Source organism: Camarhynchus parvulus, chromosome 8 (assembly GCF_901933205.1).
Source record: "Camarhynchus parvulus chromosome 8, STF_HiC, whole genome shotgun sequence".
NCBI classification, from domain to species: domain Eukaryota; kingdom Metazoa; phylum Chordata; class Aves; order Passeriformes; family Thraupidae; genus Camarhynchus; species Camarhynchus parvulus.
This window is the reverse complement of record NC_044578.1, coordinates 8,983,535-9,010,951: the sequence shown is the minus strand read 5'-3', so window position 1 is coordinate 9,010,951 and position 27,417 is coordinate 8,983,535. Positions and strand designations below refer to the sequence as shown.

Here is a 27,417-nt window from a genome sequence, read left to right as displayed (position 1 = left end):
GAAGTGGAGGGAGAATTTTGCTATGCTGTCCATGGGTTGACTAGCACTACTTCCCCAGTGATTTTGCTGTTGGGAAACATAAAGTTTTTAATGATTTTTCTAGATTATAAGTTTTGATTTTTTTTCCTAATTCAAGTAACTATGTGCTAAACTAATTTGTTTTGAATCAGACACGTATTTGCAATACCAGAACTTGGGTATCTGTTAAAGTAGGTTTTTAAGTGTTTTTAGTACTTCCTTTTCTGTAAAATGCCTCTGTGCAGTGCAGTGGGAGTGGATCTGGAGCCAATTAAATTTTTGTCTAAAATAGGATCTTTAGGTTGATATGTTCTTATATAACCTGATTTTCTGTTTCTTACAATACTTGGAATAACTACACCATTTGAACATTCTATGTTACTTGTTCATCTCAGATTTGCTGGTTGATTGGGTTTTTCCCCTCAGAAAATGTCAATCCAAATGATCTAGCTATATCACAAAAGACAGATATGCTTTCTTTCCCACGCTAGGTGAGTTAAATCTTTGGTCATATGTCTTATATCATGTATAACTCCCTCCTACCAATACTTCTGGTACTAGGATCTAGTTCTTCAGTCTAAGTGAGGGTTGTTGTAGCAAAAGGAAAAGTTTTTCTGCTGGAACAGTGTACATAATTAATTTCATCAGATAATAAGGAGCTGTGGAACTTAGGTCAGGGTGATGTTTTTAATAAGGCCCACTGGTGTTGTTCAGTGCTACTCTGATTATTCAGCACCTTTTTTTTTTTCATTTTCCCTTTTGTTTTTAAAGAGAATTTTAAATTTGTCCTTACGTAATTTATTTTCTTCTCTAAAATGGAAAGGGGCATTGAAGAATCACACACAAAAAAATACATTTGTTACTTGACCTTCAGCTTTTTCCCCTGGAATGTCTAACTTTGATGTTATTAGTATTTTCCACAAATATTTCCACAAATATTTCTTTTAATCTCAGGTTTTATGAGGTTCACAAATTAAAACAGTTTCATGTCTGTTATTATCACAAAACATGTGTCATATAAATGCATCAACTTACTTACAGAAGAATAAAATGTTTAGCTCACTGATGAGAAACTTAGTCTTACAAGTCAGATACTTTACGTATTATTGCTTCTTTGGTTGGAGAAGAAGCCTGATGGGTAATGAAAAGGAGAAATAAAATCCTGATCATTTACAATAGCAATTTCCAGTGAGAGCCAATAACCAAAAAAATCTGAGGTCTACACAGCTCCATAGCATTTTGCATGCCATGAAGCTCCTGAGCTAAAAGAATATGAGGGAAAAGGAAAGAAAGTTGCTCACCACTCCAGGAACCTCCTTGTCCTTTCCTGAGTAGTGCTGGTACTCACGTGCCTCCCTTTCTGTCTCCTGATAATAAATTAGCTGCATGATCAGATGTGCTGGTTCCAGAATCAGATGCAATGGTTCCCTAGCCCTCTCCCAAAGTTTTCCTGATCTCACCAGCTCCATCATTGAATGTAAGGGTTGGCTTAGCCTGATGAGAGCAATAAAAGAGGCACCTGGTCTGATAAATAGCTTTCTTTTCCGCTGGAGTGCGCAGTGTCTGGCAGAATCCGTTCCTCTTCCATTCATTAGCTGACCCCTATGCATGCGTTTAGTGCATTTCTTTTCTGTATTTTTTTCTGTACTCAGTCATCATGCTCATCTCAGGAGAAGCTGCACCAGCTGCCCTTTCAGCCCACGGCAGATGAACTTCATTTCCTGACAAAGCATTTCAGTACTGAGAGCATCACTGATGAGGAAGGGCGCCATTCTCCAGCCTTGAGGCCTCGGTCTCGCAGTCTCAGGTGAGCTTTGGATTGCTTGTTGAATTTTTTAAGATGTTGGACACATTTATTGAATTTCTATATGTGCTTTCAGATCAAAGAATAGTTGCTTGTAGTTGCTTTGTTACATGTGTTTGAAACTTTTAATCAGCATTTAACTCACCTCATCTTATCACAAAGGATTTTTTCTCACATTGCTGAGCTTTTGGATTGCAAAGTGGTTGGCATGCTCTACTTTTACATTTGCACAATAACTCTATGAAAACATGATCAGCAAGTGTCTCAAACTAAATGCATAGGGTGTAGATTTCCTTCAGTGAAGTTTCTTCTCAGAATTTTGCTGCAATATCATAAGGATGTGGTTATAACCACTTTTAATAACTTTTCTGGCAGTACTTCAGAGTAGATAAAGTCAAAACCTTAAATGGAGTTGCACCCCAGCACGATTTTGTAATAGTGCTGAAAACGTTTCTGCTGTATTAATAGTTGAATAATTTTACTTTTGGTTCAGAGAACTGGTTGTTCAAAGATACTGTCCAGGTTATTTCCATGTGTAGTTGATTTCTCCATACATAAAACCAGAAGCAACTACAATTTCATCTTTCACAGAATTAAAGAATAGCTAAGGTTGGAAAGAATCTCTGGAGGTCATTCTGTGCAAAACCCTATTCAAGCAGACTGCACAGGGTTGTGTCCATATAGCTTTTGAGTAACTTCAAGGACAGAGATTCCACAAACTCTCTGGGCAGTCTTTCTGCAGATCTCTAACACTTATGTGGAATAAATCCACAAACACTTTGAATTATGGCTAAAGCCTCAAGTTGTTGCTATGCCTTTAGTGCTGGACCAAGTGAATGAAAGTCTAGGGAAAGTCTAGACACACTTTGTGAAAGAAAAGGGTTGAAGGAGGTGAAGTCTTCATTCATCTGAGGATGTTGGAGGTGGATATCACCTTTAAATTAATGGGCAATATTCAAAAACTCTGCCAGCTGGAATTGCTGAATCGGTGTCCCCAGCTCAGGACTTGGGTAGGAATTTGTAAAAGTAGGAAGTGAAACAGACCAGGATAGTAACAAAACCCATGGTGAATATCTTGTCATGGCAGAGCTGACCTTTCAGGATTATTTGTAATTATTTGTATGTTCTGAACTTCAGTGCAGGCTGCAGGGTAATTGCGTATGGACCTGCCAAGTGTAGTTACACGGTAATCTACAGGAGCAGGTGAGTACTGTGGGTAGTGGCACACTCAGCCAGAGACCTCCTCAGTGCCATGTAGTGTAGTGAAGACTAATGATAAATTCTGTACTAAGTCCCTTTGAACCATAGTCCTGCCACTGATAACCCTGACCCCTGCTGAGTAGTGTAACTGTAGTGGCACCAATTCTCTAGGGGTGCGGCAGCTCCTGTAGACACACATGCTAAAGGAATGATTGTCCTCTAACACAGGTGTCATCCTGTTGTAGAAGACACTTCTGCTGGTGCAAGAATGATATACATGACCATGTAAAGAGCCCAATTTTATTTTCTTCCTTGTTAATATGGGTTATCAGGTTGCAGAGAATTTTGCCTCTGTGAGCCTATTTGAAGCAGACTGATCATAGAGTAGGTTTATAATTTGTGGTGAGATGAGATTAATTCAGTGTGTCATATAAGTGATTAATCTTCTTCTCTTGAATACCTTTTCTGGTTCTCTCACTGTTTTTTAGTGTGAAAATGTCCAGACTTATTGGTATTCCAAAACTTAGAATGAAGTAATTTAATTTTTTTAACTCACTGTGCCTCATTTGGTTTTCATTTTGCTTATTGCCAGTACTGTGATGCTGTGTGACTCTAAAGCACCCTTGCCACTACCAAGCATTCATACTGGCCCTTGTACCTCCAAGGAAAATGGACGGGTCACTCCAACCAACTGTTTCAATGTTTGCAGGAGCAAAAACCCTCTCACAGAGGGCAGCCTGTGCTTGTAAACAAATACTGAAACACATGCAGACCAGACATTGTTCACAGCACAAAGCTTGCTTATTTATTTGCCCATACTTTAGAATTACCTCACTTGGTGAGAAGATATTTTCACTTACTTAAAAAATAAAAGCTGAGAACAGCTTTTGTTTTTCAACATTGAATTCAATTAAGCAGTAATTTCCTAAAAATGTATTTTTTCACTCAGTGATCTTGTTTGATCAGCTTTAATGAAAAGCAGATGAACAAAATACATCAGACATTTCCTTTAATTGGCAGCCATGGCTTTATAATTTAAAAGATGGTGTCATAGTTAATGTGTATTCATTTTCCTTCCTATATGACTGCAGCCTTACATCTGTTTTTGAGAGAGGAAGTGGCATTTGGAGATGTCATTGCCAAATGCTGAGATTGTTTTTTTGTCTCTGTAATACAAGATATTTTTAAAGAAATGTCAGATGATCCTTTTATGCTCCTAGGTATAGAATATTGCCTAGATGTAACTTTTGGAAAAATACACTTACTTCTTTGGCTAGAAATGTACCATTTTCTAGCTGCAAATGTCCTATTCAGAGCAGTCTTAATGATCAAACTGGATGATGACTCTAGCAAAGTGTGCAGTCATGGAGGGTGCACTGACAGGTTGGTAGCACCTCTGCTTTGCTTGAGGTGTTCTGCCAGTGTGCCTTGAAGATACTCATCTTTTATTTAATCATGCCTTATTTGAAATGCCCAGAATTTCTGCCCTGAAGAAATGGCACTGGTTCTTTCCTAGCTGCTTTCCTCTGTAGGGGGAAGGAGGGAACAGGAGACCAGCACTGGAATGCAGAGGTGTGACATCCTTATAAAGCTGCTTGCAAAATCCAGGAACCTGTTCTCTCATCTGTCTCAAAAAAATCCAGTACTCACGTGCTCAGTCAAAGAACATATTTCCATGTGACCCACCTGTTTTGGTGCTTGTAGTGTGTGTTCAGTAGAAGAAAAGACTTCTTTATTACCTGCAGAAGTAGTTCCTAAATATCATCTCTCAACTGTTCTCTCTCTCTCTTTTTTTTTTTTTTTTTAATAATGCAACCTTCAAATCTTTCAAGTTATTGACCAACAGGGAGATCCCCAGGCTACATTTGTTTTGTTCAGATCAATCCTGGGCATCACCTGAACAAGATTTTTTCTCCCTGGAGTAAAACGCATGAAAAGTTGTGAATACTTGCACTAAACTTGGCATCATTACTCTTTTTAAGTTAAAGAGATGCTGCCTTCCATCTTTTCCCAGTTCTCTTTACTTGTCATCTTTAGCAGTTGCTCACATGTGGGAATGTGTGGAGAATGTCAGAGATAAAAGTAGAGTTAACTAATAAAGACTTTTTTAGGAGCTGCCTTTGTGCAGTCACTCAGCCCACCAATCTGCCCATTTTTCTTGATCTCTTTTTGCATTTCAGGATAATGTTGTCTAGGTAAAAAGGGCAGAAGATTGTTGCAGTGAATTTTTATATAGTTGAAGTAGATGAGATCATCCTTCTTCATCTCTTTGCAGGGTAGTGCTTTTTAAATGCAATCCCCCAGCCTGACTTTTAGCACACTGGATCCTGCTGTTAAGAATATACAGACAAAACAACTGGAAAATACCAGAAAAGACTCCTGATGATAAAATGCCCAAGAAGCAATAGGTGTTGTGAAAACCAGTGGCCCACATAGTCCATTTTTATCTTTTATCCTGCAGGCTGTAGGGCTCTCTCATCTCAGTGCACTTCAGAGGCAGCTTTAACCACTTGAGTAATCGTGGTGTGTTCATCCCTTCACGCTGCTCTCAGACAGGGCCATCCACCACAAGCTGTGGAGCAGGGATTCACATCCCCATGGATTTGGGGAAGGATAATAGTTTTATATTCTACAGCACAAGGCACCTATTCCTCCTGAAAACACATTCTAACTGCATTACAGATTATGTTGGTCTCTTTTTTCTCTCTCAAGACAGTGTGTCCTGTGAACTTGATTTGTAAAGGTTCTTCAAAGTGATTGGTTTTATATTTATTAACTTTTGGGTTCACTCACCTTTTTCATGGTTTTCTGTTATGAAGAAAACTGGGTATCCTTATTTGTTCTTTGCACTGCTCATTACTCCAACTTTGTGCTTTCATTCTAAAGCAGTCTCAGTCTTTGCTGGCATGCATAAAACCCCTGAAATATTGGAAAGCAGAAGTTGCAGCCCCTGCTGCTGGGGAGTTTTCTGACTTCTAGTATTAATGTAACTTTCATTACCTCAAAGATTTAAATATTTATTTCTTGGGAGAATAGGAAGGCTCACCTTCAGCAGAAGGCTTATCTTAGTGCCTACTTTATCCAACTTTAGCTCTCCAGTTTTCAAATTCCTTATTTTGTGAGTCTGGAAATGACAGAAAATGAAAGCCTATAGTTTTAAGTTTCCCATGAGAACTGACTTTGGTCATATCCTGTATATACAACCTAATTAAACCTTTATATGCAGTGTGAAAGCAGAGGGAAACAGTGCTTTCAGCTTTTTTCTTTTTCCTAATAAGTACAGCTATCATAGTGAAGGAAAAATTACCTATTCATAAACATCTCCGTTTTATTTAGTCACCCTTACACTAGATTTTGTGAGATTTAAGTTACTGCGTAAATGTTGCTCCTCAAAATAGCTCTCTATAAGCTATTTTCACTTTGAAGTATCAGATAAGGAGACATGAGTTTTGACAGGTTTAAGGCAACAGAAATCTTTGTGGGAGATAGATATCCCTGAAAATCCACCTCCACGTTGTCTCATAAAGTGGAGGAAGCGTGAAGGAGGGGAAAAGAGAGAGTAGTTTTTCATTCTGCTGTTAAGCTTAAGGGGACAGATATTATTCTTCTAATGTCTGCTCTGCTGAAATGAAAAACTCACTGACAATAATCACTTCTTTGACCTACCTGTCTGCACCAAGAAAAGGGAAGGAGCCTGCCTTTTGTCTTAAAATGTTATGCACGTGCACAGCGTGTGTTCTCTGTTTTGCAGAAAATAGTCTGTTCTTCTGTGAGGCTTGAAATGTTAGACTGGTTTGGTTCTGCCTGTGAAATTTTTGGTGCTGGATAAATGTGTGAAGCTTTTGCATTTGAAAAGATGTCATGCCAGTAAAATGTCTTAGACTCCTTTTATCTTATTTCTGAATTTCCTTGTGTTCTCCCTTGGTGGCATTCAGTTATCTGCCCAGTCCTTGTTCCTTTTTCAGCTGGTTGTGTCCTAGAGCTGCTGTAAAGAACCTGGCAGTGCCTGTCAGGCAGCCTTTAGTTAGTTAGTCAGGTATCCAGCTAATTAGTTCCTTAGTTTCCCAAGCTGAGGATCAACATTAAAAATTACGGTGCAGTATATTATGTTGCAGTCTTGCTATAGTCAGCTAAACATTTAATTTGACCCGGTATATTGTGCAAATTTAATTTGGGTGACAACATGCACCTTGATCCAAAGTTTTATCCAGAGATTTTTGGGTATTCTGTTGTTTTGGTTGGTAGAAAGTGGTAGAAGGTGAGAGACAAAAGTGCAAATGCCCAAGGAAGCACTCTCTTGCCTATAGGTGTGCACAGAAATTGTTTCGTAAACAAAAGCAAACGCAGTAAATTTTCCTATCGTGGATCTCCCTAAGGAAATGCTACATCTGCTGGCAGGACAGCTCAAGTAGCCTGATTTCTGCAGAGCTCTTAATTTCCTGTATCCATATGAATAAAGTGCCTTGAAAGCAAAAGGCAAAATCCCTCATGCTTTATTGTAGCCCTAAGACAGCAAATACTTAAGCATGTGCAAATTTTAGTGTTAAATTGAAGTATGTGTGTGCCTCAGTATTTCTGTGTAAGTATCAAAGGACTTATATATACTTGTAATTTATACCTCACTTAGATCACACAGAGAAAAATTACATCAGAGAAAAATAAATTCTTCAATAACTGTGTTCACCAAGTCCTCCAGCTCCATATGAAGTACCAGTAAACAAGTGTGGTGTTTGTGTCAGCATGTTTGGTCTTAAGAGAAATAAGGATGAGGATAGCAGGCTAAATGTGCAGGGGAATTTGCTTATAACTCTGCAATTTAAGTGTTTTTACCCGAATGTTTAATTATGTCATACATTACATATGAATATAGATGTAAGTTTCTTTTTAAAGAAAATTCTTTGTGATTAAAAATAGCTATCTACCCAGCTAAGGAGAGTTGATGAAAATGTCTTTTTACTTGCTATTCATAACATCCAAATCAGTTTTCTTCTTCTTCAACATAAGGATTCAGTGACAGATTTAATCTGAAGTGCATTTTCTCAAGCTAAAGGATAAGCAGTAATAAAAACAAGACATGATGTAATTCATGGAATTTCAGTACAAGGCATGAAAAGAGTTTGATACTGCTATAGTCTGTGACCCAATGAGTTAAATTTTCTTCGAATTGTTAATATATGTTGCCAAAATAATGTTTTTGCTCTAAATAGGTTAGCAGGAAGGTAGTAACTGTAATGCATTCCAAGTCTAAAATGCATTTATTCCATTTAGAGAGATCGATTTCATCCTTCACTAGAAAGTTTGAAATGTTTGAAGGCATTCAAGATAAAATTGTATCTTTTGACATAGAGTATTTTTAGGAGTATTTAGTACTCTTAAAATCATGAAGGCGATGATCATGTAAGATGCCAAATAATTGAAGCCCTTGTTTATCTTGAACGTTGAAATAAGGTAGCTGGAGCGATGAGCTGCTGCAGGCGATCTGTAGCTGGGGATTATCTGCATTACCTCATCTGCCTGTCCTTGGTGGCAGGGTGAGTCAGAGCCCTGCATACCATCAGATGTGATGAAACAAGATGCAACCCTTCTTTAAAAAACCCACCCAAACAGTAACATAAATGCAGCTCATCAAGATTTACTGTCCTGTTGGTTTTTTTTTTTTGCGTGCCTTAAAGTTTCTTGCTAACTGTGCATAGATGCATATGGATCCATGGTGTAATGTGCATCAAGGGAGTGCAGCTCTCATAAAAGAACTCTGTCCCTGTTGCCTGTGGGATTTATTTTATATGTAAGATTTAGCTGAATAACAGTGCTCCTGCAGTATCCTTCAGACAAAGGAAAACAAATCTTCCCAACTTCCTTACTTCCTATTGCCCTGCTCTCTTCTGGCACTGGAGACTCCAGAGCTCACTGTGATTTCTTTAGGAGTAGGGCTGCTCCTGCTGCCACGGAGGGCAGTCACAGGATGAGGGGAATGGCAAATGTATCTGCAATAAACGCCACTGGGGTTTTGCAAGCTTCTGTGTTAGGGTTTGCATTCACTGGAAATGAAATAGGGGGGTTTCTGCCAGAGCTTGTGTGGGGACAGGGATGTCAGCATCTCCAGGAGGCTGCAGACTGCCACTGCTTGCCAGGATCTTCTCAGAGGTCCAGCATCTGCACAGTACTGAAGTGAACTCAAAGCTTTGGAAGGGCTACAGTCAACGTGGCAGCATTATGATCAGCACTGGCTTTTGAAGTTTTGGTGTGATATCTGTAAATGATAATGTGATTTCTTTTCTCCTCCAGCCCTGGTCGCTCTCCAGTTTCCTTTGACAGCGAAATAATAATGATGAATCATGTGTACAAAGAAAGGTTTCCAAAGGTAAAGAATTACTTTTTGAATAATCCATTCAATGAACTTGTGTCCAAGCTCGGAATTAGTTTGTAGTGCTGGTTGGAGAAGGAGTCCAGCTTTTACATCCCATTTCCAAGCAGTGATTGAGAGTTTGAAGCTGCCTCCTCATCTTCATATCTTAATTCTGCAATAGAAGAAATAGATTTGCTATATGTAGAGATTAGGATGGAAAAGGCTGAATTGGTTTTTTTTGTTTGCATTTCATATTTGCTAAATTTTGATGTCTTCTATCGGCACGAGAAATTCTCACAAGAGTGAGAAGAAGAGCCATGCCTTGGCTTTTTAAAAAGCTGGATAATGAAACCTGTGGAAGCAAGTTAAAAGTCAAAATCTCATTGAAATGAGTGTAAAAGATTGTGTATCCCACAGCTGTTGATATGGCCATTCCTTCCTGTTCCACCACCAGCAAAAATAGATGTTTCTCTGGAGACAGGATATCAGGGCTTATAGTAATAGAAACGCTGCGTGTTTCTTGCTTGGGGCAATGATTTTCAGCTTCCACTGTCTTGTCTAAAAGTTCTGAAAACTGCCTCACATCTTACATCCTTACTTTGGAGACCCAGGGAGGAATACAGCCTCAGGACCAAGATATTTTTGTGGTCATTTACATTTTCAGAAAGCATGTTTTGATTAATTTTTGTTATTTGCTCATGTGAATATAACTTTTGCCTCTGATGTGCTATCTTGATTCTCAGAAAACACTACTGTATTTTGGAATATTTTTTAAGCCTCATGCAATTTGATATTGCAAATGTTTCTTTAGCACCCTACTTGTTTATGCTTTAAGGTCTGCCTTAGTAAAATTCAGGAGTAATTTCTCTTTATTCTGCACTTTTAGGCCACGGCACAGATGGAAGAACGGCTGGCTGAGTTTATTGCCTCCAATGCTCCCGAGAACGTGCTGCAATTAGCAGATGGGGTCCTAAGTTTCATTCATCATCAAGTTATTGAACTGGCCAGAGATTGCCTAGATAAATCACGTGAAGGTCTCATTACTTCTCGGTACTTTTATGAGCTGCAGGAAAACTTAGAGAAACTTCTCCAGGATGTAAGTGCCTTCTGGAAAGTAGAATATATTATTTTGATTGAAACTTTAACCAATAAGCCAGAGCTTTGATTTAAGGAGAGACAGTGTGGATTCCAGGGGAGGGGCAGCAGGTGGGGGCGTGTCAGGAGATCTGAGATGTTCCAGTCTCCTGGAAAAGGATCTGCTGTGGGTGGATTTAAGTAAATTACTTCACTTATGAACTTTGTTTGTACAGAAATTAAATGTGAATATGAGTAAGTCAAAGGCAGTCTTTACCATTTATGAAAATTGTGTTTATTCAGCTGAACAAAATTACTGAAATTTTTTCTCATAAACTTCAGGACTCTGAATGACTTATTAATTACAATAGTGCCTTCAAGGAGTGAAAACACCATAGTTATTAGTGTTGCTGTAAATTTTTCACAAAAGATTTTCTTGAGCTGAACGTAATCGAGTTGTGGGCTTTTAGTACTTGGATGTGTTTTGTGACATTCAAAGCATATGAAAATACACAAGGGGGCGTAATTTTAATGCAGTCTCAGTATGCTTCAGCTACTCATTAAAAATTGCTCTTTCCCTTCAGCATGAAAACAATATTAAATTTCAAACATCTCTTAGAATTTATGCCATAACTGTCTGTGCTATTGCCAATTGCTAAGTCCAGACCTCTGTTTAGGAATATCTTCCTAATCCTCTACTTTAATGATACAGCAAGCTGAAAAATCTGATTTTATAAATATTGCATTCTCAGACAGCAAATATCACAGAAACACCTGGAAACAGAACATCTGAAATACTTAGTTTTCTGTTATGATTTTAATTTTATTTTATCTTTACTGATAAGTTTGCCAACCCACTGGCATGAGTTGCACTAGATTGTGTCCCTTTGCAACTTTCAGACATTAGAAAAAGGCAAATGAGTAAAAATACTATATTAATATACATTTGTTGTATTAAAAAGCTTTATGAAAGCTACAGGAACTTCCCTTGTATCAGCTAAATTTTTTGGCTGCCCCATTTATGTAAATGTGGCTGTAATTTTTCTGGTATTTGTTATGCTTGAGAGAAAAATGAGTCATGTTTGGATCTGTGGTGTTCTGCTTGGATGGGGAATATAATTTTGACAGACCAAGAGAGGTAGGGAATATCTTTTGAGGGTCTATATGATTGTCTGCCTATTGGATATCAGTAACCACTTGTGGATCCCCTTCTATCTCCAGACTCTGGAAGCAGAGTATTTGCACATGTCAGCTGTGAAATAAGGGATCAGGTCTCTTTGGGTGATGGTTTGGAAGTTGGAAAGTTTTCATTAAAAGTGACTTTATATGCTCAGCAAAATCCCTTAGTTTCAGGGGCACTGGGGGACTACACTGTGTTTTACTGCTTTTGGTAGCAGATACTTGGAGCCTGAAATTCTCCCTCTCCCTGACTTTCCTCCTGTGTGTGGACAGTGATTTCTTACACCATAAGGAACTGAGAGAGCCATAAATTAGGGCTGGCCACTTCCAGTCTGCATTTTCAGTCCTGTCTTCTGGCCTGAAGAGGTTAATCAGGGTCTCGGAGAAGGTGTGGGTCAGATAAATCAGCTTTTTCCTTTTCTCCCCTTTCCCTCAGAACAAATCCTCAAAATACACTTCTTAAATGTCCCTTCCCCCTTTATCCTACAGGCATTATCCTGCTGCTCTGAAGTACTGGGAAAGGTGTCATTGAACTGTGATTAGAGGAGATGCAATGGTCATCCCTGAGCTTGTTCAGGAATTGACATTTGGGGCTTTCTTTCCTCTTCCTCCTTAACATCTGCAGAATGGGAGCGAGAGAGGGGTCAGCTCTCCTGTTTGATTGATTTACTCTGGGAAGTAAGGTGAGCTAGAGGTGATTAAAGGAAAGTTTAGAGAGGCAGAACAGGCTGGGAAGGAGGAGAACAAAGACATTAAAGACCTCGGAGGAAAGCCAAAGGCTTCATTCCACAGCTTTCTCATTTGGTTTTTTTTTCCTGTCCTATGGATTTTCTGTTCCTTAGTTTATCTTTTAGATTTTAATATTTAAGAGCTACTTGTTTCCTCTGCTTGCCTAGACTGTGCTTTGCACTTCAGGCTGCATTCTGCAGGGAAATAATTGGAACATTTTAGTCAAAATATATAGAAATTGGTGATATTATTTCCTTTGAAGGACTCACCTGGAGCACAGGACATTTTGGAGTCAAGTATAAACTATTCTAAATTTGATGGCAGGATCTTAACCTTTGTTTAGGTTGTAAAGTATCATAAATAATAGGTACATAAATAGTACCAATTAGAAGGTAATTCAAAGAGCTGTTCGACTTGGGAGTTGTATGGTCTGTGTAGGAGGCTGTGGAGTTTTATGGTATATTTTTATAACATACTGAAAGATTGGAAAGATGCTTTATTGGTGAATAATGAGGCCAGCAAGTGGCAGAAATATCCACAGATTTTCTTACGATTTTATTGTGAGAGAATGGATTCTCTCTCATAAAAATTCTATTTAAGGTATTGATTCTAATACCTGGTAACAAACTAAACTTGCACAGCATTTCAAACCATAAAATGGAAACTTGATTTAATATATTGTACTTTGAGTAAAAATGTAAAACAGACTGTTTGGGTATGCAAATAATGAGCTGTTTAAATGCACCAAACCAGAAAGCTTTTGGAAGATTTTTAGATCCTGGCTTTTGTAATAATATGCCAACAGATCTCATTAGCTATGGCAAATGAGATCTTTTCCCTTGTTTGGAGCATGAAATACTGTCTTTTAGCCAGAAGAACTTATCACATCATTGAAATAATCACGAGGTAAAAATGAATTTAAGAGATTTTCTTCATTTTGGAAAACATGAACTTGAATGCTGCACTTCACATCAAAGTAGAAATACAAAAAATAAGATAAAGCACTGATATAGAAAAGAACATGTGACATTAAGTTCTTTACCTGTTACCATGGGTTAGAATCTCAGGTTACTGAGGAACAAAAGATTATAGGCAGTTATTCCTGGGCTGAATCAATAGGGTAGAAGTAGCCTAGGTGTAGCCAGCAGGAAGGTGAAGGATTACAGGTGTTTCTGTGCTTGAAACAAAAGGAGCAGGGGCGGGTATGAGCATTCTACAGCAGTGACTGATGCTGCATATTGGCAAATGGATATTCTGGCTGGGGCTGCTTTCTTAGTAGGAGCCTGAGTGTAAATTTATCAGTCCTTGGCTTTGCAGGTCTATTGTTTTGGTTTCCATCAGTATATTAGCTCAATTACAGCATTGTGACTTGCATATCCCAGTTATTGGTCCTGCTGAAGCCCAGGGGAGGACAGTGATTTTAATTTCATGCCCCAGCAGCCACAGTTAGTGACGGATGGGTCTTTCAGAGGAGGGAATCGGTTTGTAAATTACCCATCTCCACCTCCTGTGCACGTGTCACTAGCAGTGTATGCAGGAATGGCATCAGCCCCTGCCCAAAGCCCTCCCGGGGACGCCAGGGGAGCCCTGAGGTGCCACCAGCAGCCCGGAGGCGGCGCGTGGTGCTGGGGACGCGCTGCTGAGGTGGCACAGTTGGCACCTGCCTCATGGGAGCAGCGGCTTGGCTGGACACACCTCCTGCTCCAGGGCTCTGTCCGTGGGACACTGGGGACAGGAGTCTGTAGGGATGTCCGGGCTGTCCTGTGGGAGCAGCAAAGAAGAGGAGGCAGTTGCACTGAGGATCCTGGAAGAGCAGCGCTGTGCAGAGATGATGGCTGAGTGGCTGTTACAAGTTGTGTTTGGTTTTTGTAAATGCTTTTTTTCTTTTTCCTTTTGCTTTTCTGTATCATTTGGCAGTCATGGTCTAGCTTTTCATTTTCAAAACAGACACCTGATTAAACTAGCTGCATTTTTAAATTGTTTTGCCTGGATTGTCAGAGATGAGAAGAGGAGAAAACAAAAGGACTTGATTTAAAAGACTAAGTTCTCTTTAACAGTACAAATGGGTACAAAATGATGAATTATAGCTATTATATTATATTTTTTGCATAACATAACCTATGTGGGGGGAGAGAAAAGAACTTTCCAGTTGCATGGCTCAAGTTTGAAATAACACAAAGTTATTGATGTTTTATCTATTTATTCCAGTGCAGCTAACCTCTGGTGATCTGGAATGGCTTTTAAAATATGAAAGCATTAATTTCTTTCTAAAATTCATGTTGTAACTTGTAAGTTTGTGTAATGCATTAGAGAGCACAAAGTGATTATCATTTTTATTGCAATTATTTTCTATTTTATAATTTTAAAACTCTTCTAATTAGGAAAAGAAATCACAACTTATTTAAATATTTCTAAAATAATGTACTGTCTTAGGCTCCATAGCCAGAAAGGACCTCTGATATTGTTTTTAGATAATGAACTAGTAGGTACATCATTCTCTTCAAGGTTAAAATTCTAGCCAGTGCTAACCAGTGCAGAAGGACACAATCATTCTATTCTGACTGGTGTCAAAATGAAAAATAATGAACGTCTTAATATTTTTTCTTTGGCAGCAGAGTATCAGAGATATGTTATGTAAGATGCTGCTTTTGTATTTCCAATTCTGAATTTCTGCTCCCTGTGTTTGTATTGCTCTTTTAGGTGGTCACCAGTGTGATTTGACTTCTCAGACATATAATGACATATAAATATGTCTTTTTCTTAGGTGATTCTAATGGACAAGATTAAATGAACCTTTTAGTTTATTGCTGCTTGCACTGTTGTTGATAAAATATGACTCTTATAAGTAACTGGCTCATTGCCAGCAAAAGCTCATTTATTAAGTTCTGGACTCTATATTTGTGGCTGTGTTAAAGCACATTTTTTAGACCTTGGGGAAAAATAGCTGTACTTTGTTTAAGAGTTTTTGCATTGCCATTTTTTTTATCACTCTGAAATGAAATGCTATTATATTTCTGCTCCAGAACTCATCATGTAGCCATTGTGTGCTTCATCAGGAGAAGCATAATTTCTGAGGGTTTTTTGTGTCGCTCTTTTTTTTTTTAATTATTATTGTTTTGGTGTGTTTGGCGTTTGCTGTTGTAAAAAGACATCCCATCACACAAATACACACATACATCTTGAAACTAAGACTTCAATTTATACTGAAATCTGGTGAACTAACAGACATATGCTCTTTGCTTATCTGCTTGGACCTACATAACATACAATGCAATGTTGGAGTTACTCAACAGGATTCATAAAACTGAAAAAGGAGAAACTGAGATTGGGTTTTTTCTTGATGATGAAGAGAAATTCTGGTTCAAATCCTAGCTGAAAGTAAAGCTCAGAAAAGTGTTTGTTAGTGATTACCTAGATGTCAGTGTTGTGTGGAAGGTAAAATTGAAAAATCAATATTCATCTGTTCATTTTAAAAAACTGAGCCCACATTGTATCTATTATAATTGATAGGTGATATAATGCAAATAGAGCCTTTGAAATATCTCTTGCATGATAATGTGAGTCAGATGTGATGGAAAAGCCCTGGCGTCCCTGAGCAAGCTGAGCTCAGCCTGCCCTGCCCCAGCCGTGCTTCTGCTGCTGGACTGGTCACTGAGCTGGTGATTGCCTTTAGGATGTGGGACAGAGAAATTCAGAGTTCAGTGCCGGCCCCTGACGTGCTGCTGTGCTCCCCACAGGCCCACGAGCGATCCGAGAGCTCCGAGGTTGCCTTCGTCACGCAGCTCGTGAAGAAGCTGATGATCATCATTGCCCGGCCAGCGCGGCTGCTCGAGTGCCTGGTGAGTGTGGGCCTGGCAGGCTCTGCACAGTGCTGTGCACTTGAGGAGATAAGGGACACAAAGCCTTCAAAAGAGACCTTTACATGCTCATTAAACACTGATGAAAAATAAATTGATATTGAAAAAGAAAAAGAAGTACTAAGCGGCTTCTGCATTAATATGGAAGTAGTTCTGCAATGGACTGTCAGCTGCATCAGCAGCTAAATTATGTTTTAGTATAGAGTTTATGGCTGAGGGGCCAGATGTAGCTGTCAACATCATTCCATGCTACTTGATGCCACTGGATGTTCCTCATGTTGTTAATAGCTACTGTAAGGAGCCTGTAAATGTCTCTATGGGGTGTGCCCGGTGTCCAGGGTGCCGTGCTAAGGAAGAAGTTCCATGACATAAATGGTGTTTGGGCTCTGGGACTCAAACCCTTCCTGTAGACACAGCAATTGGTGAAAACTGGTGCCAGGTTTTCCATTTGTGAACACACAGTGGGATACCCCTGTGTGAGACCCAAGGAGATTTGGGAACTTGGGTTTGAAATCCTATTTGAATCCAATGCTATTGGAATACAAGCAAAAGCAAGTCTCACTCCTTTTTAACAACTGAATTTGGCTACTACTACTACTAATGCATTTTTTAAAAATTTAATGCTAGAAAATGGTGAAAATTTTTAGGCAATTCCAGTGAAATAGACCACTGTGTTCCGAAGTTCTGCAACTACAAAAATATTTCCTTGGTATGGTGGAAAAGCAGTTTGAAAACCTGTATTCTCACTGTCATGCCATTGCAAAAGAGTTAATATAAACCTTCAATATATGTAGAAAGAGGTGTACACAATTGAAAGGGTTCAATTCAGTGATTGTATTTCAAAAGGATGTTGAAAAATTAATGAGAATGTAGGGAGGAAGTTGGCTGCACAACCAGCAGGACAGATACATTCACTTACTGATTCCAGAAATCTCCACCAGACTGCACTGAAAATCCTGGCCACAACTCCATTCAAACTGGGAATTCCTTGGTTTTCAAACCATGTTTGTGATTTAGATGAGTTTTTGTGACTCCCGCTTATCTTCTTCCAGCACTTCTTCAAAATTTATTTTGGCAGCGAAGGCAATGGAGAAAGGAGATAAATTTAAACTCACTGTGTTTGTATTTGCTGCATTCACCATTGTCATTTTTTTGCTTGTGTACACTCATCATCTAGGAAAACACTGAACCTCAGAAAGCCTTGGGAACCTATGTCTGTACCTGCTGAGTTCTAAACTCAAGGCAGCTCTTAGCTGCAAATCAAGAGGTCTCCAGGTCCTTCTATGCCTTCTCCACCTGATGTTCTGCAAAATGAGTGGGAGCAGGTGAAAGCAGCAAAGTCACTGAGATTTGAGTAATGAATTGAGTAATGAATTCCCAAGTATGTAGTGACAACCTTGACAATCAAGTGGCCAGACTCCAAAGGATAGAAATAGTATCTGGATTGTGGGTTAGTCTTACCTGTTTTTTTCAACCTGCATTGCCTTTCTAGCAATTTTTTTTCCAAATATTAATTTTACTCTGATGACATGAAGAACTAAATACTAATGTTCCTTTTGTCTCATAAACCAAGAAATATAGTAATGGATAGTTAACTGATTAAATAGTTTTTGAGAACCAATTTTCATTTTTATCTTTAACATACCTTTTTTGTAATTCAATCTTTGGCTTCAATTATATGTGAATTTATAAAAAGTTTTTCTACTATTTAGTATTAAGGTCAACTTTAGTAACACAGCTCGTTTTTCTTTCTTCCTTGTAAATGAAATAAGTGTCCATGTAGACACTTCTTGTGATGATTGTGATTGTTTCAATGCAGTCAAAAACATTTAAGTATTCCAAAGTTCAGCTATTTGGCTTCTGTCTTTGCATTACCTGTTGGACTATGAAATGTTTAATGGCAGACAATCTCTGAGGCTTCAAGAAAATGATAGTGTGGTTTGTGCATCTCTGAAACTATCTTTGGGGAAAAGTATCTAATTTTTTTTGTTTGTTTATTTTTCCATAGCATCCACCTCCCTTTAGTAGAGTTCATTCTCCTGTATTCAAATGATTAAACCTACCATAAAGAAGTCAGAACTGGAATTTATATAGTTCCTTTATGTTTTGTATGTTTGGGTTTTTTGTCACCAAGTTGTTTTTTCCCTCTCTTTTACTCACCAATGAATGACCTGCAGTTGTTCCTCAGGAAGTCCTTCCTTGGCTCCACCATCCCTCTCCCTGCATTCTGGTGACCATCTCTCTCTGTGGTCCTCTCTGGTCTGGCTCCTGCTCTCTGCCACTTCTGGGACTGTTGATTAGTCCTTTTCCAGAGGAGTGGGGAAGGAACTTTGTTTCTCACATTGTTGCTGCCTTTGGTGATAGCACCTAACCAAGCAGCATTGCTTGGAGCAGTCATGGAAAAGTGCATCTGTTCTCTGTTCAGGTCTCTTCATGTCATTACAAGCTCTAATTTCCTTTTCTTGTGTGCAGTTCTGTGCTCTTTTTCTCTCACGTTGCTGACCACACAGCAGTTCTTTACTGATGCCCTCATGTTACCTGTGCATGCTCAGCTGTTTGCTCAAACTCTTCCCCTTTCACCCTCCCATTTCACTGGAGAATTTTTGAAGAGTGTTGGCGAAGCTGCTCATTGCTGGTGAATGATGAGGTTTGTAGTGGGGAGAGCTAAAGTTAACTGGTGAACTTGTTCCTAAGCAGAGTGCTCCTGCTGCCCAAAGCTTATCTTTTGTTTCCTGCTATATCTCTTAGTCCAGTGCAAGAAATCACACCTTCTATAACCTTTTCTGGCCTGAGAGATCACATGCACCATGACTGAGTTGCTAAAGTGATCCTGTACTATAGAGTACAAGAAACACGGCAGCAGTACTTCTTATGAAGAAAGTTGTTTTATTAATAATTTTATTAGCAGTTGCTGAGGTTAGGGTGGTGGCAGGATTGGGTGGTGTATGGCTTGATCAGAAGTGACAACTGACAGCAGGAAAGGCTTATCTTGGGTTAACTCACCTGTCATATGGAAGTGGCAGAAGGTGGTGCCTCAGTTCTCATCACAGACGTCTCAATGTGACAAAACTGGGAGTTGAATCCACACATAACACTTACGTTAACAGGACCTTTTGAAAGTTTGGGTTTGGTTTGTAGAAAGTCCCTACAGTCCTTGTTCTGTTTTGATTTGCAGATCTAAACCTGTGGACGCCCCTTGGGATATAACTGTCTGTTGGTTTTGCAGAGCAGAGTGGGAAGCTTTGCCTTGCTTGTTGTAACTGGAAATGTTCTGCATCACTGCTGAGCCCAGAATTACCTTTGGATGTTTCTGAGAATTCCCCTCTAAGGGGGAGAAACCTTTCATAGCTGTAAAGCTGTATCATTTACCTCTCTCTGTGTCTCTCACTGCTTTGCTGTAGGAGTTTGATCCTGAAGAGTTCTACCATTTGTTGGAAGCTGCAGAAGGCCATGCCAAGGAAGGGCAAGGAATTAAATGCGACATTCCTCGTTACATTATCAGCCAGCTGGGACTCACCAGGGATCCCCTGGAGGGTGAGAACTCTTCTTATGTACTTTCCAAACTGTTGAAAGCATAGTCAAATCTCCTGGTCACTACATAGCTGAAGGATGCTTTTATTTTATTGATTGAATTTCTAGGCCATTTTCCCTTATTTTCCTGTTTGCTGTCAAATTCTAGACTGTCCTTTTCAGCCCTGTGTCTCAAAGGAATGTTGCTGGGGTAAGGATGGCACATCAATAGTGACAGTTCTTTACTTTTAATGTTAATAATATCTCCCTGTATCATAGCTGAAACAATGTTAGAAAACAGCTTTAGGATTTAACTGTTTTCTCTGTGCTATTGGACAGCAAAAGTAAATTTACCTGTTATTTTTCCGATCTGCCTGGCCTGCTAGTGACCTGGTTGGAAAGTATCCTGTCATCCCACTTGATTGTCCTCTCTGGGAAAAGTGTGTTTTTTGTGGTTTTCCATGAGATTACCACAATGAGTATGAATTTTTAGCTGGAGGTGAGACTGGAGGTTTACATCTTGTGTAGCAGCCAAGCCAAAGAGAGCAATGTAAGGACAGAAACAGCTTTTCTGCAAGGTGCCAGAATTGCATATGGTTAACTTAATATAGACATACATTGGCCTAGAAGATTGTAACTTTAGAATTAGTGAGTTAATATTTCTGCCTGGCACTTTGCTGGCTGAAATGACAAGTTTTCTGAGCATGCACAGCTTGTTCAGCAACAATAGAAAGTGTGACAGAGACTGGAGGTTACTGCAGAATATTTCAGTGATTGAACTATGCTTCTTATTACCTCAGGAGAGCATAATTTTAACATAAATTAGTAGTCTGGCTGGGACTAGTTTAACTTCTCTGGTGTTTACTGGAATGACAGTGACAGGTTGACTTCAAGTGAAGAGCTCTTCGGGAAAATTTCTACCAAAGATTGCTAAATGCAATTTAATAGCATTTGTTGAAATCTGACATTAAAGGGAAATTTCCTTTGATCCCTGTCATGGGAGAGAACCTTTCCATTGCTAATTCCCCTTACTAAAGTCAAATTTTCTTTGGAAATGTGGGGAGATGTCAAGGTGCCTTATTTCCTTTCTGTAAGGAGGGCACCCAGAAATGTCAGTGATGTCTTTCAGAGCCTCGTAGCTAAGGCAGGATTTGGGCTTGCAGAGTTTACAGCATCTCCTGTAACAGCTGAGTAGCCCAAACTAAGTGACTTTCCCCTGTTTGCTGCTGCTCAGTGTTTTGCAGAATCAGCCACATCCGTGGAGGGCAGCTGTTTGAAATGTGATGCTTTTTCTTCTTGGAGCACAGAGATACCACCAGGCTACATGCAGACATATATGTTTGTAATAGGTTGTAATATTAACTAGACAGCACTTTCCCCAAACATGCATTTATTGCTTTTACTTATTATAGAAACTATCTAGAGTAAGTCAGGCTGAAATTAGAACAATTAATTATATTCATCTTTATATATAATACTGCCTGCAGCATACAAGATGTTAAAGGTTATCACTGTATAATTAGGGTGACTTTTTACAGAGGGAGAAAATGTCCTTCATCATCTACATGCACCTCTTAAAATCCTGTTTTTCCTGCATAAACAAAGAGAATAGTGTTTGATTGAGATCATTAGGAGTAATCTTTCCTCTTTCTTTTCAGAAATGGCCCAGTTGAATAGCTATGACAGCCCAGACACTCCCGAGACAGATGATTCAGTCGAGGTAAAGCAGTAATACACTCACTCTGTCTAGCACTTTTTTTTTCTCTCAAAAGAAGTAGTCTACAGTAAAGAATTAATTATAAGGCAGAGTAATTGTAATTTAAAAAAAAAAGTGCAGACATTTAAAAGCTCATATTAAAACTAGAGCACATGCTCATAAAAATGTGAAAATCTTTATCCAGTGGTGGTAAGATGCTTAAAATGTGCAAATAGGCATTATTACCAAGTTTTGTGGATTTTTTTAAATTTTTGGAGTTAAAAATGAAAATCATCTGGAGGTATTCTTTATATCTACATTTGTAAAATGTGATGGGTATTGATAAGAGTTTACTTTAGTAAAACCACTGGAAAACTTTAATTATGTAACTGGCTAGGTTTCAAAGATCCTTATTTTATTGCTTTTTAAAGAAATGTAATATTAAAGAAAGGCCTGAATCTTACAGTCCACTGACTTTTTGTGCTGATAATTTGTGGAGGGAATCTGCAAACACCATATGGATACCGAAAACTGTCCTAAAGCTGAGGACTCCAGAAATTCGGAAATGGATTGAGTTTGAGTCAATGAGTGCTAAAGAAGAAAAGGACAAAAAGAACCCCATGTAGAATTAAGTCATTCCTGCTCCTGATTTCTATTTTCTTGTTGTCTTTCCGCAGAGCCGCGGGGCCTCCGTCCAGTCAAAGAAAACTCCCTCTGAAGAAGAGTTTGAAACTATTAAACTGATCAGTAATGGTGCTTATGGGTAAGACTTTTAGACTTTGAATTAGAGGAAAATGCTATTATTGTCCTACCCAGCAAAGGGCTGTAACAAGGTTTGCCAAATATCTGGGTTTTGTTGGGTCCAAAGCATAAAGTAATTCCCCTTGGGTCTTACAGAGGTTCCACAGTTGTATCTTCTGCATTCTTCTGGGAGCTGCCATTTCTTTCATTTATTCAGATTATATATGTAACATATGTGGCTATTTGTGAGCACTTGAAATGCTTAAAGAAGTGTAGAATTGCACTGGGGTAAATCTACTGTGAGGAGTAATACACGAGAAAGGCTATTAGATTTTATTATCCATTGAAGAATCAAGTATGAATTCAGTCAGTTACAATTTTAACCACACACACAAACCTATCCAGAATTTTAAAAGGCAGTTCCTGACTCTTAACAGTTCATAAATCCTTACCAGTGAGGTCATTAGGCTGTTACTGAAAAGCAGTGATACTCAGTAGGTCATAACAACAAAACCTGAGTATGTGCTTGAGTGTTTTGTGGAAGTGGGTGCTTAGTTAACAACAAATCACTTTTTAAAAATTATATGTGGAAAAAGTGTAAGCATGAGTTTTTAGTGAGTGAAGACACAATGGAGCATGTTGAAGAGTCATTATGAAACAAAAAGATTTTAAATCTCTTCAGTCATATTTCTGCACAAGCCCCATGTAACTTTGTAAAAAGGGGAGAGAGAAGTGGTGGTTGTGCTGTTAGGCACGTCTTTATCCTGGGTTTATTTTATAGTCAGTGGCTAGTGAGACACAATACCACGTTAAATGTAATGTACTCCAGAGAAAAGGAAACAAGTAGTGATTCAATAAGGCAGGCAGACTGGATGAAAATTTTATTTGCAAACTGTATTATTAATGTGAAGGAATCTAATGATCTGCAAATGATAGAAGTGTAAGAGATACTTTACTGAAGGAAATCCCTGGTGACAGTGCTGCGTCAAATTAATTTTATGAAGCTTGGAAAAACTCATGCTGATTCCATAGCTTTTGGACAATTTTTTAAGCAAAGTGGTCACTGTAGTGTTGAAAAATACATGCTGCTCTGCAATGGTGCTTATGGAAATTTGGTGTTTGAGATATCTCCTTGTTTGTCACATCAGCAAAAATGCTGCTTTATTCAGGAAGGCAGAGTCGCTTAAGGAGGGAGGCATCATGGAGTTCCTTCTTTTCTAGGGAAGCTTGTCACTGAAACAGGATTTTCTGGGGTCATGGATAAGTCTGTCAGGATCCAGTCAAAACACTAACATCACTGTTTAAAAAAACCCAACAAAACCACAAAGAACTCCAAACCTGAGCCCACAACAAAGCAGTTTGAACTGAAAATGGACCTTTTCCTCTCGTGTGGTTTTGCAGAGCGGTGTATTTGGTGCGGCACAAGACCACCCGCCAGCGTTTTGCCATGAAGAAGATCAACAAGCAGAACCTGATCCTGAGAAACCAGATCCAGCAGGCCTTTGTGGAGAGAGATATCCTGACATTTGCTGAGAACCCCTTCGTGGTCAGCATGTTCTGCTCCTTTGAGACCAAGCGGCACCTGTGCATGGTTATGGAGTATGTGGAAGGTATGGTTGTTGGTTTCCACTCCTCCAAAGGGGCTGTGAATCCCTGGTACAACCTGTTGGCAGTGAGCTGAGCCTCACTGCTGAGGTCAGAAGTCAGCATGAACTTTCCAGTCTTCACTGGAAAGGAAACCCTTCCTCCCTCCTGTGGGATGGCATGGCTGGATCCATAGAACATTTGCTTGACATTCCACTTAGAAAAAGATTTAAGCGACATAAGTCTTTGTTCTTTAGCAGCCTTTTTAAAAATAAAGTGCCATTTTATGCTGGGGTTGGTTTTCTTCATTGTTTGGTTTGCTTATTCTTTGAAATATAATTTGATTTTACTTTATCAGTATATCTTATTATAAGCAATATCCACTGGTGGATAGGATTAATTTCTTATGCCTGGCTTGCTTGACTGAATGTTTGAGAAATAAGATTATACTTATTGTATCAGTGCTCTTTCAGATAAATTAGTGGAATGAAATCAGATGTATTGACAATAGGAAATTTTAATATTAATTCCTCTTTGCAAGTAGAAATGAAGGTCGACTGAAATGTGTGGCCAGTGTTCCCAAGGAAGCTTCAATCAGGAGTCCCAACTTATTTTCTTCAAGGCTTCCTTCAGTTTGCAAATGGCATCTGTACAATTCCTGTCCAAGATTGCCCAACATATATGGATCTCAGTTTTCCTAGGATTTTAATATTTGTTTTAAGTTCAAGACAGAGTATAGAGAGATCTTCAGAATTCCTCCTAACAGGGTTGTGAGAGACAGCCTTTAGAAAACTTGGTCTAATCTTGTACAGCAGACCCATAGCTATTGTTTCTTACTGATATTTGCCATTTCAACGTGCCATACGTGCAACTGTTTTGTTTCTAGGAGGTGATTGTGCTACACTTCTCAAGAACATTGGTGCCCTACCCGTTGATATGGCAAGGATGTATTTTGCTGAGACTGTTCTGGCACTGGAGTACCTACACAATTATGGGATTGTTCACCGTGACCTAAAACCTGATAAGTAAGTCTTTGGGCCCTCAGAGGGAATAGAGCCAGTCCTTCAGGGGCTTCAGTAGGTAGCAGGACATGGGGGCTGGAGACAGCACTGATCTTCAACAGCATCTGACATGTAGGAGGTTTTAAGGAGTCTCTTGCTACTGATGTAGAAGCAGATAGACACTGAAAAGGATGGGAGGAATGTCTTCAGCTATTATCCCAAAGATGTTGCTACACTGATGGTGTTTTGGCAGAAGGTAGTCCCACTTCTAGTTGCCTTGTCTGCTCTGTGATATTTGGCTGCATAGAGGTTTTTTCCAGATGTTTAAGGGGGATGTAACACTGAGATTGTGCTTTGCATTATCTTGTGTTCTTTTTGTTTGAAATTGCTTTTGGGAAACAATTAAATGAATGTTGCATTGTTTTGCTTCTCTTTCTTTTAGTCTCCTGATCACTTCAATGGGTCATATTAAACTAACAGACTTTGGACTGTCCAAAATTGGGTTAATGAGTCTTACAACTAATCTTTATGAGGGCCACATTGAGAAGGATACCAGGGAATTCCTGGACAAGCAGGTAAGCTGAAAAGTTTTGTCTGTTGATGTGGGATCAGATGCAGGAGTCTGTCATGGGATAGAATTAGAGTTAGTAGCACTCCTTCTCGGCCTTGATGCTGTGCACTGTAAAATGGGAGGAAAATATACAAGTCCATTCTCATGTTTGTACATAAATTGACATAGTTTGTTATTTCAGCTTCTTGTTTTGGAGTCATGCACTTCATCTCAGTTTAGGATGCTGAAAGGGTGGCCCAGGCAGCAGTGCAGGTGTAAACAGAAGTTGGTTTAGGGATGTAACATGGATTTTGCTGAAGGTTGTTCCACGATCTCCCCCTTCTGGTGCTTAGAAAGTTCTTGGCAAGTTTCTATATGTTTCTTGTAATTTTATCTAACGGCTTAAACATTGATTTTTATCCTCGTGATATTTACTAAGGGTCATTTTTCTCCTTAACCTTCATTTTGCTAGGCTTAACCAGCTAAGTTCTTGTAGCTAACAAGATAGATTTTTCCTTTGATGAATGAATAGCTCTTGCTTGTAACTCTTTCTGTTTGAGTTGATATTTTCTGGACATGGTTGAAGGAACTGTTCTGGATGCTGGCTCACCAGTGCCTTGTATAATGGGATTAAAAAATGCTCCTCTCTTCTGAAAATACATGGGATCTCGGCTGAATTTTTCAGCTGAATTTTTTTTGTGCCAAGTATTGATTCATAATTATCCTGTGGTGTTTTCTTCCTGTTGTCTTCTGAGTAAGGATCCTTTTTCTAACAGAACTCTCCTAGGTCATTAGATCATATTCTTGTACTTTACAGTGGTACATTTTTTACAACTGTTTTGTTATTGTTGTTGCTGCTTCTAAGCCCCAGGCAATTTAGATCTTCCAAGGTAATTTCCTTACCCATTGTCCATGCCAGCTGTACCTCCCAAGATTGAGGCTGAAGTGTGTAATCATGCTGGGCTGCTAATTCTGCATCTGTGAAACTAAATTCTGTTAGCACAGAGATGTGAGAGGTTTGTCAAAACTCAGTTCCTGATAGCTGTAGCTGTGCCAGCAGACATCCATCAAGCTGTCAGACCCAAACACACAGAATATGCATTTTTCCCATATGCTTTCCTGTGCATGCACCAAAGCACTACTTAGCTGGCATGTCCACACTAGGAACGTTTAATTTCATGTAATGTTATTTCTGTGCAGGTAATGTCTTCTTCAAATATAGACTCTTGCTCCATGGAAGTAGTTCTCAGCATGAAGTGCTTAGTGGCAAAACATTAATAACTTCCTTTTAAAGCTCTGAAGGGGGGAAAGAAAGGAAGGGGAAAAAAAAGACAAAATAAGCTTTGACATGCATTTAGCAATTTGTAAATGTATTGCTTTTTTGCCTGTTTCTCTTGAGGTGTGTGGGACTCCAGAGTACATTGCGCCAGAAGTGATCCTGCGCCAGGGCTATGGGAAGCCTGTGGACTGGTGGGCCATGGGAATCATCCTCTATGAGTTCCTGGTCGGCTGTGTTCCTTTCTTTGGGGACACACCTGAAGAGCTCTTTGGACAAGTGATCAGTGGTAAGTTTCTGCTCTGGCTCTGAAAGAGTTTAAAAATGTGCTGTGAAAATATTGAGGATTTGCAGTTTAGTCAGGAAGGACTAGGTATAAAATAATTTTAGAATTTCTAGATTTGTGTGTCAAAGCAGCTTGCATCTGATTTCAGCTATGGAAACTTGCTTAACATCTTCCTAAATAGTTCTGTCATGGTGTGGGAGTCATACAAATCCTTGTGGGATTGAGGAAAAATATTTGGGGATTTTTCTGTTCTGTCTTTTAACTTAAATGATGGAGAATTTGAAAGGAGTAGCCACCAACTGGTCTAATTCAGGCTGATTTTGGTTACTGTTTTTGTAGGTCCAAATGCTAGTCAATTAGTAATTTTGTGTAAGTGAAATGAAAGGAAATTCTGAGCACAATATATTGAAGTTGTTGTACTCGGTACCTTCACATCTTGTGGCTTTTTAAACCTTTCTCATGCGTGGAGTTGGACAGACAATTGCTTTGTGTTCACTCAGTGAATATGCCAGTGAAATAATTTTCTATTGGGAATGCTTTCTGAAGCAGTAAATTTTTAACACACT

The 27,417-nt window shown here is 39.1% G+C and overlaps 1 protein-coding gene across 5 annotated transcripts in view; it reads left to right on the top strand.

The window, feature by feature from the left end:
- The window catches only part of MAST2 (microtubule associated serine/threonine kinase 2), a 185,627-nt gene that overhangs the window by 135,398 nt on the left and 22,812 nt on the right, over positions 1 to 27,417 (top strand). For all 5 annotated transcript variants that reach the window (XM_030953116.1, XM_030953115.1, XM_030953120.1 and 2 more), the window contains 11 exons: positions 1,671 to 1,825; positions 9,308 to 9,383; positions 10,255 to 10,464; positions 16,088 to 16,189; positions 19,609 to 19,741; positions 21,376 to 21,437; positions 22,091 to 22,176; positions 23,556 to 23,764; positions 24,625 to 24,763; positions 25,182 to 25,314; positions 26,689 to 26,854. In XM_030953116.1, the coding sequence (XP_030808976.1) occupies positions 1,671 to 1,825; positions 9,308 to 9,383; positions 10,255 to 10,464; positions 16,088 to 16,189; positions 19,609 to 19,741; positions 21,376 to 21,437; positions 22,091 to 22,176; positions 23,556 to 23,764; positions 24,625 to 24,763; positions 25,182 to 25,314; positions 26,689 to 26,854 (1,471 nt within the window). The remainder of the gene's footprint in view (positions 1 to 1,670; positions 1,826 to 9,307; positions 9,384 to 10,254; positions 10,465 to 16,087; positions 16,190 to 19,608; positions 19,742 to 21,375; positions 21,438 to 22,090; positions 22,177 to 23,555; positions 23,765 to 24,624; positions 24,764 to 25,181; positions 25,315 to 26,688; positions 26,855 to 27,417) is intronic.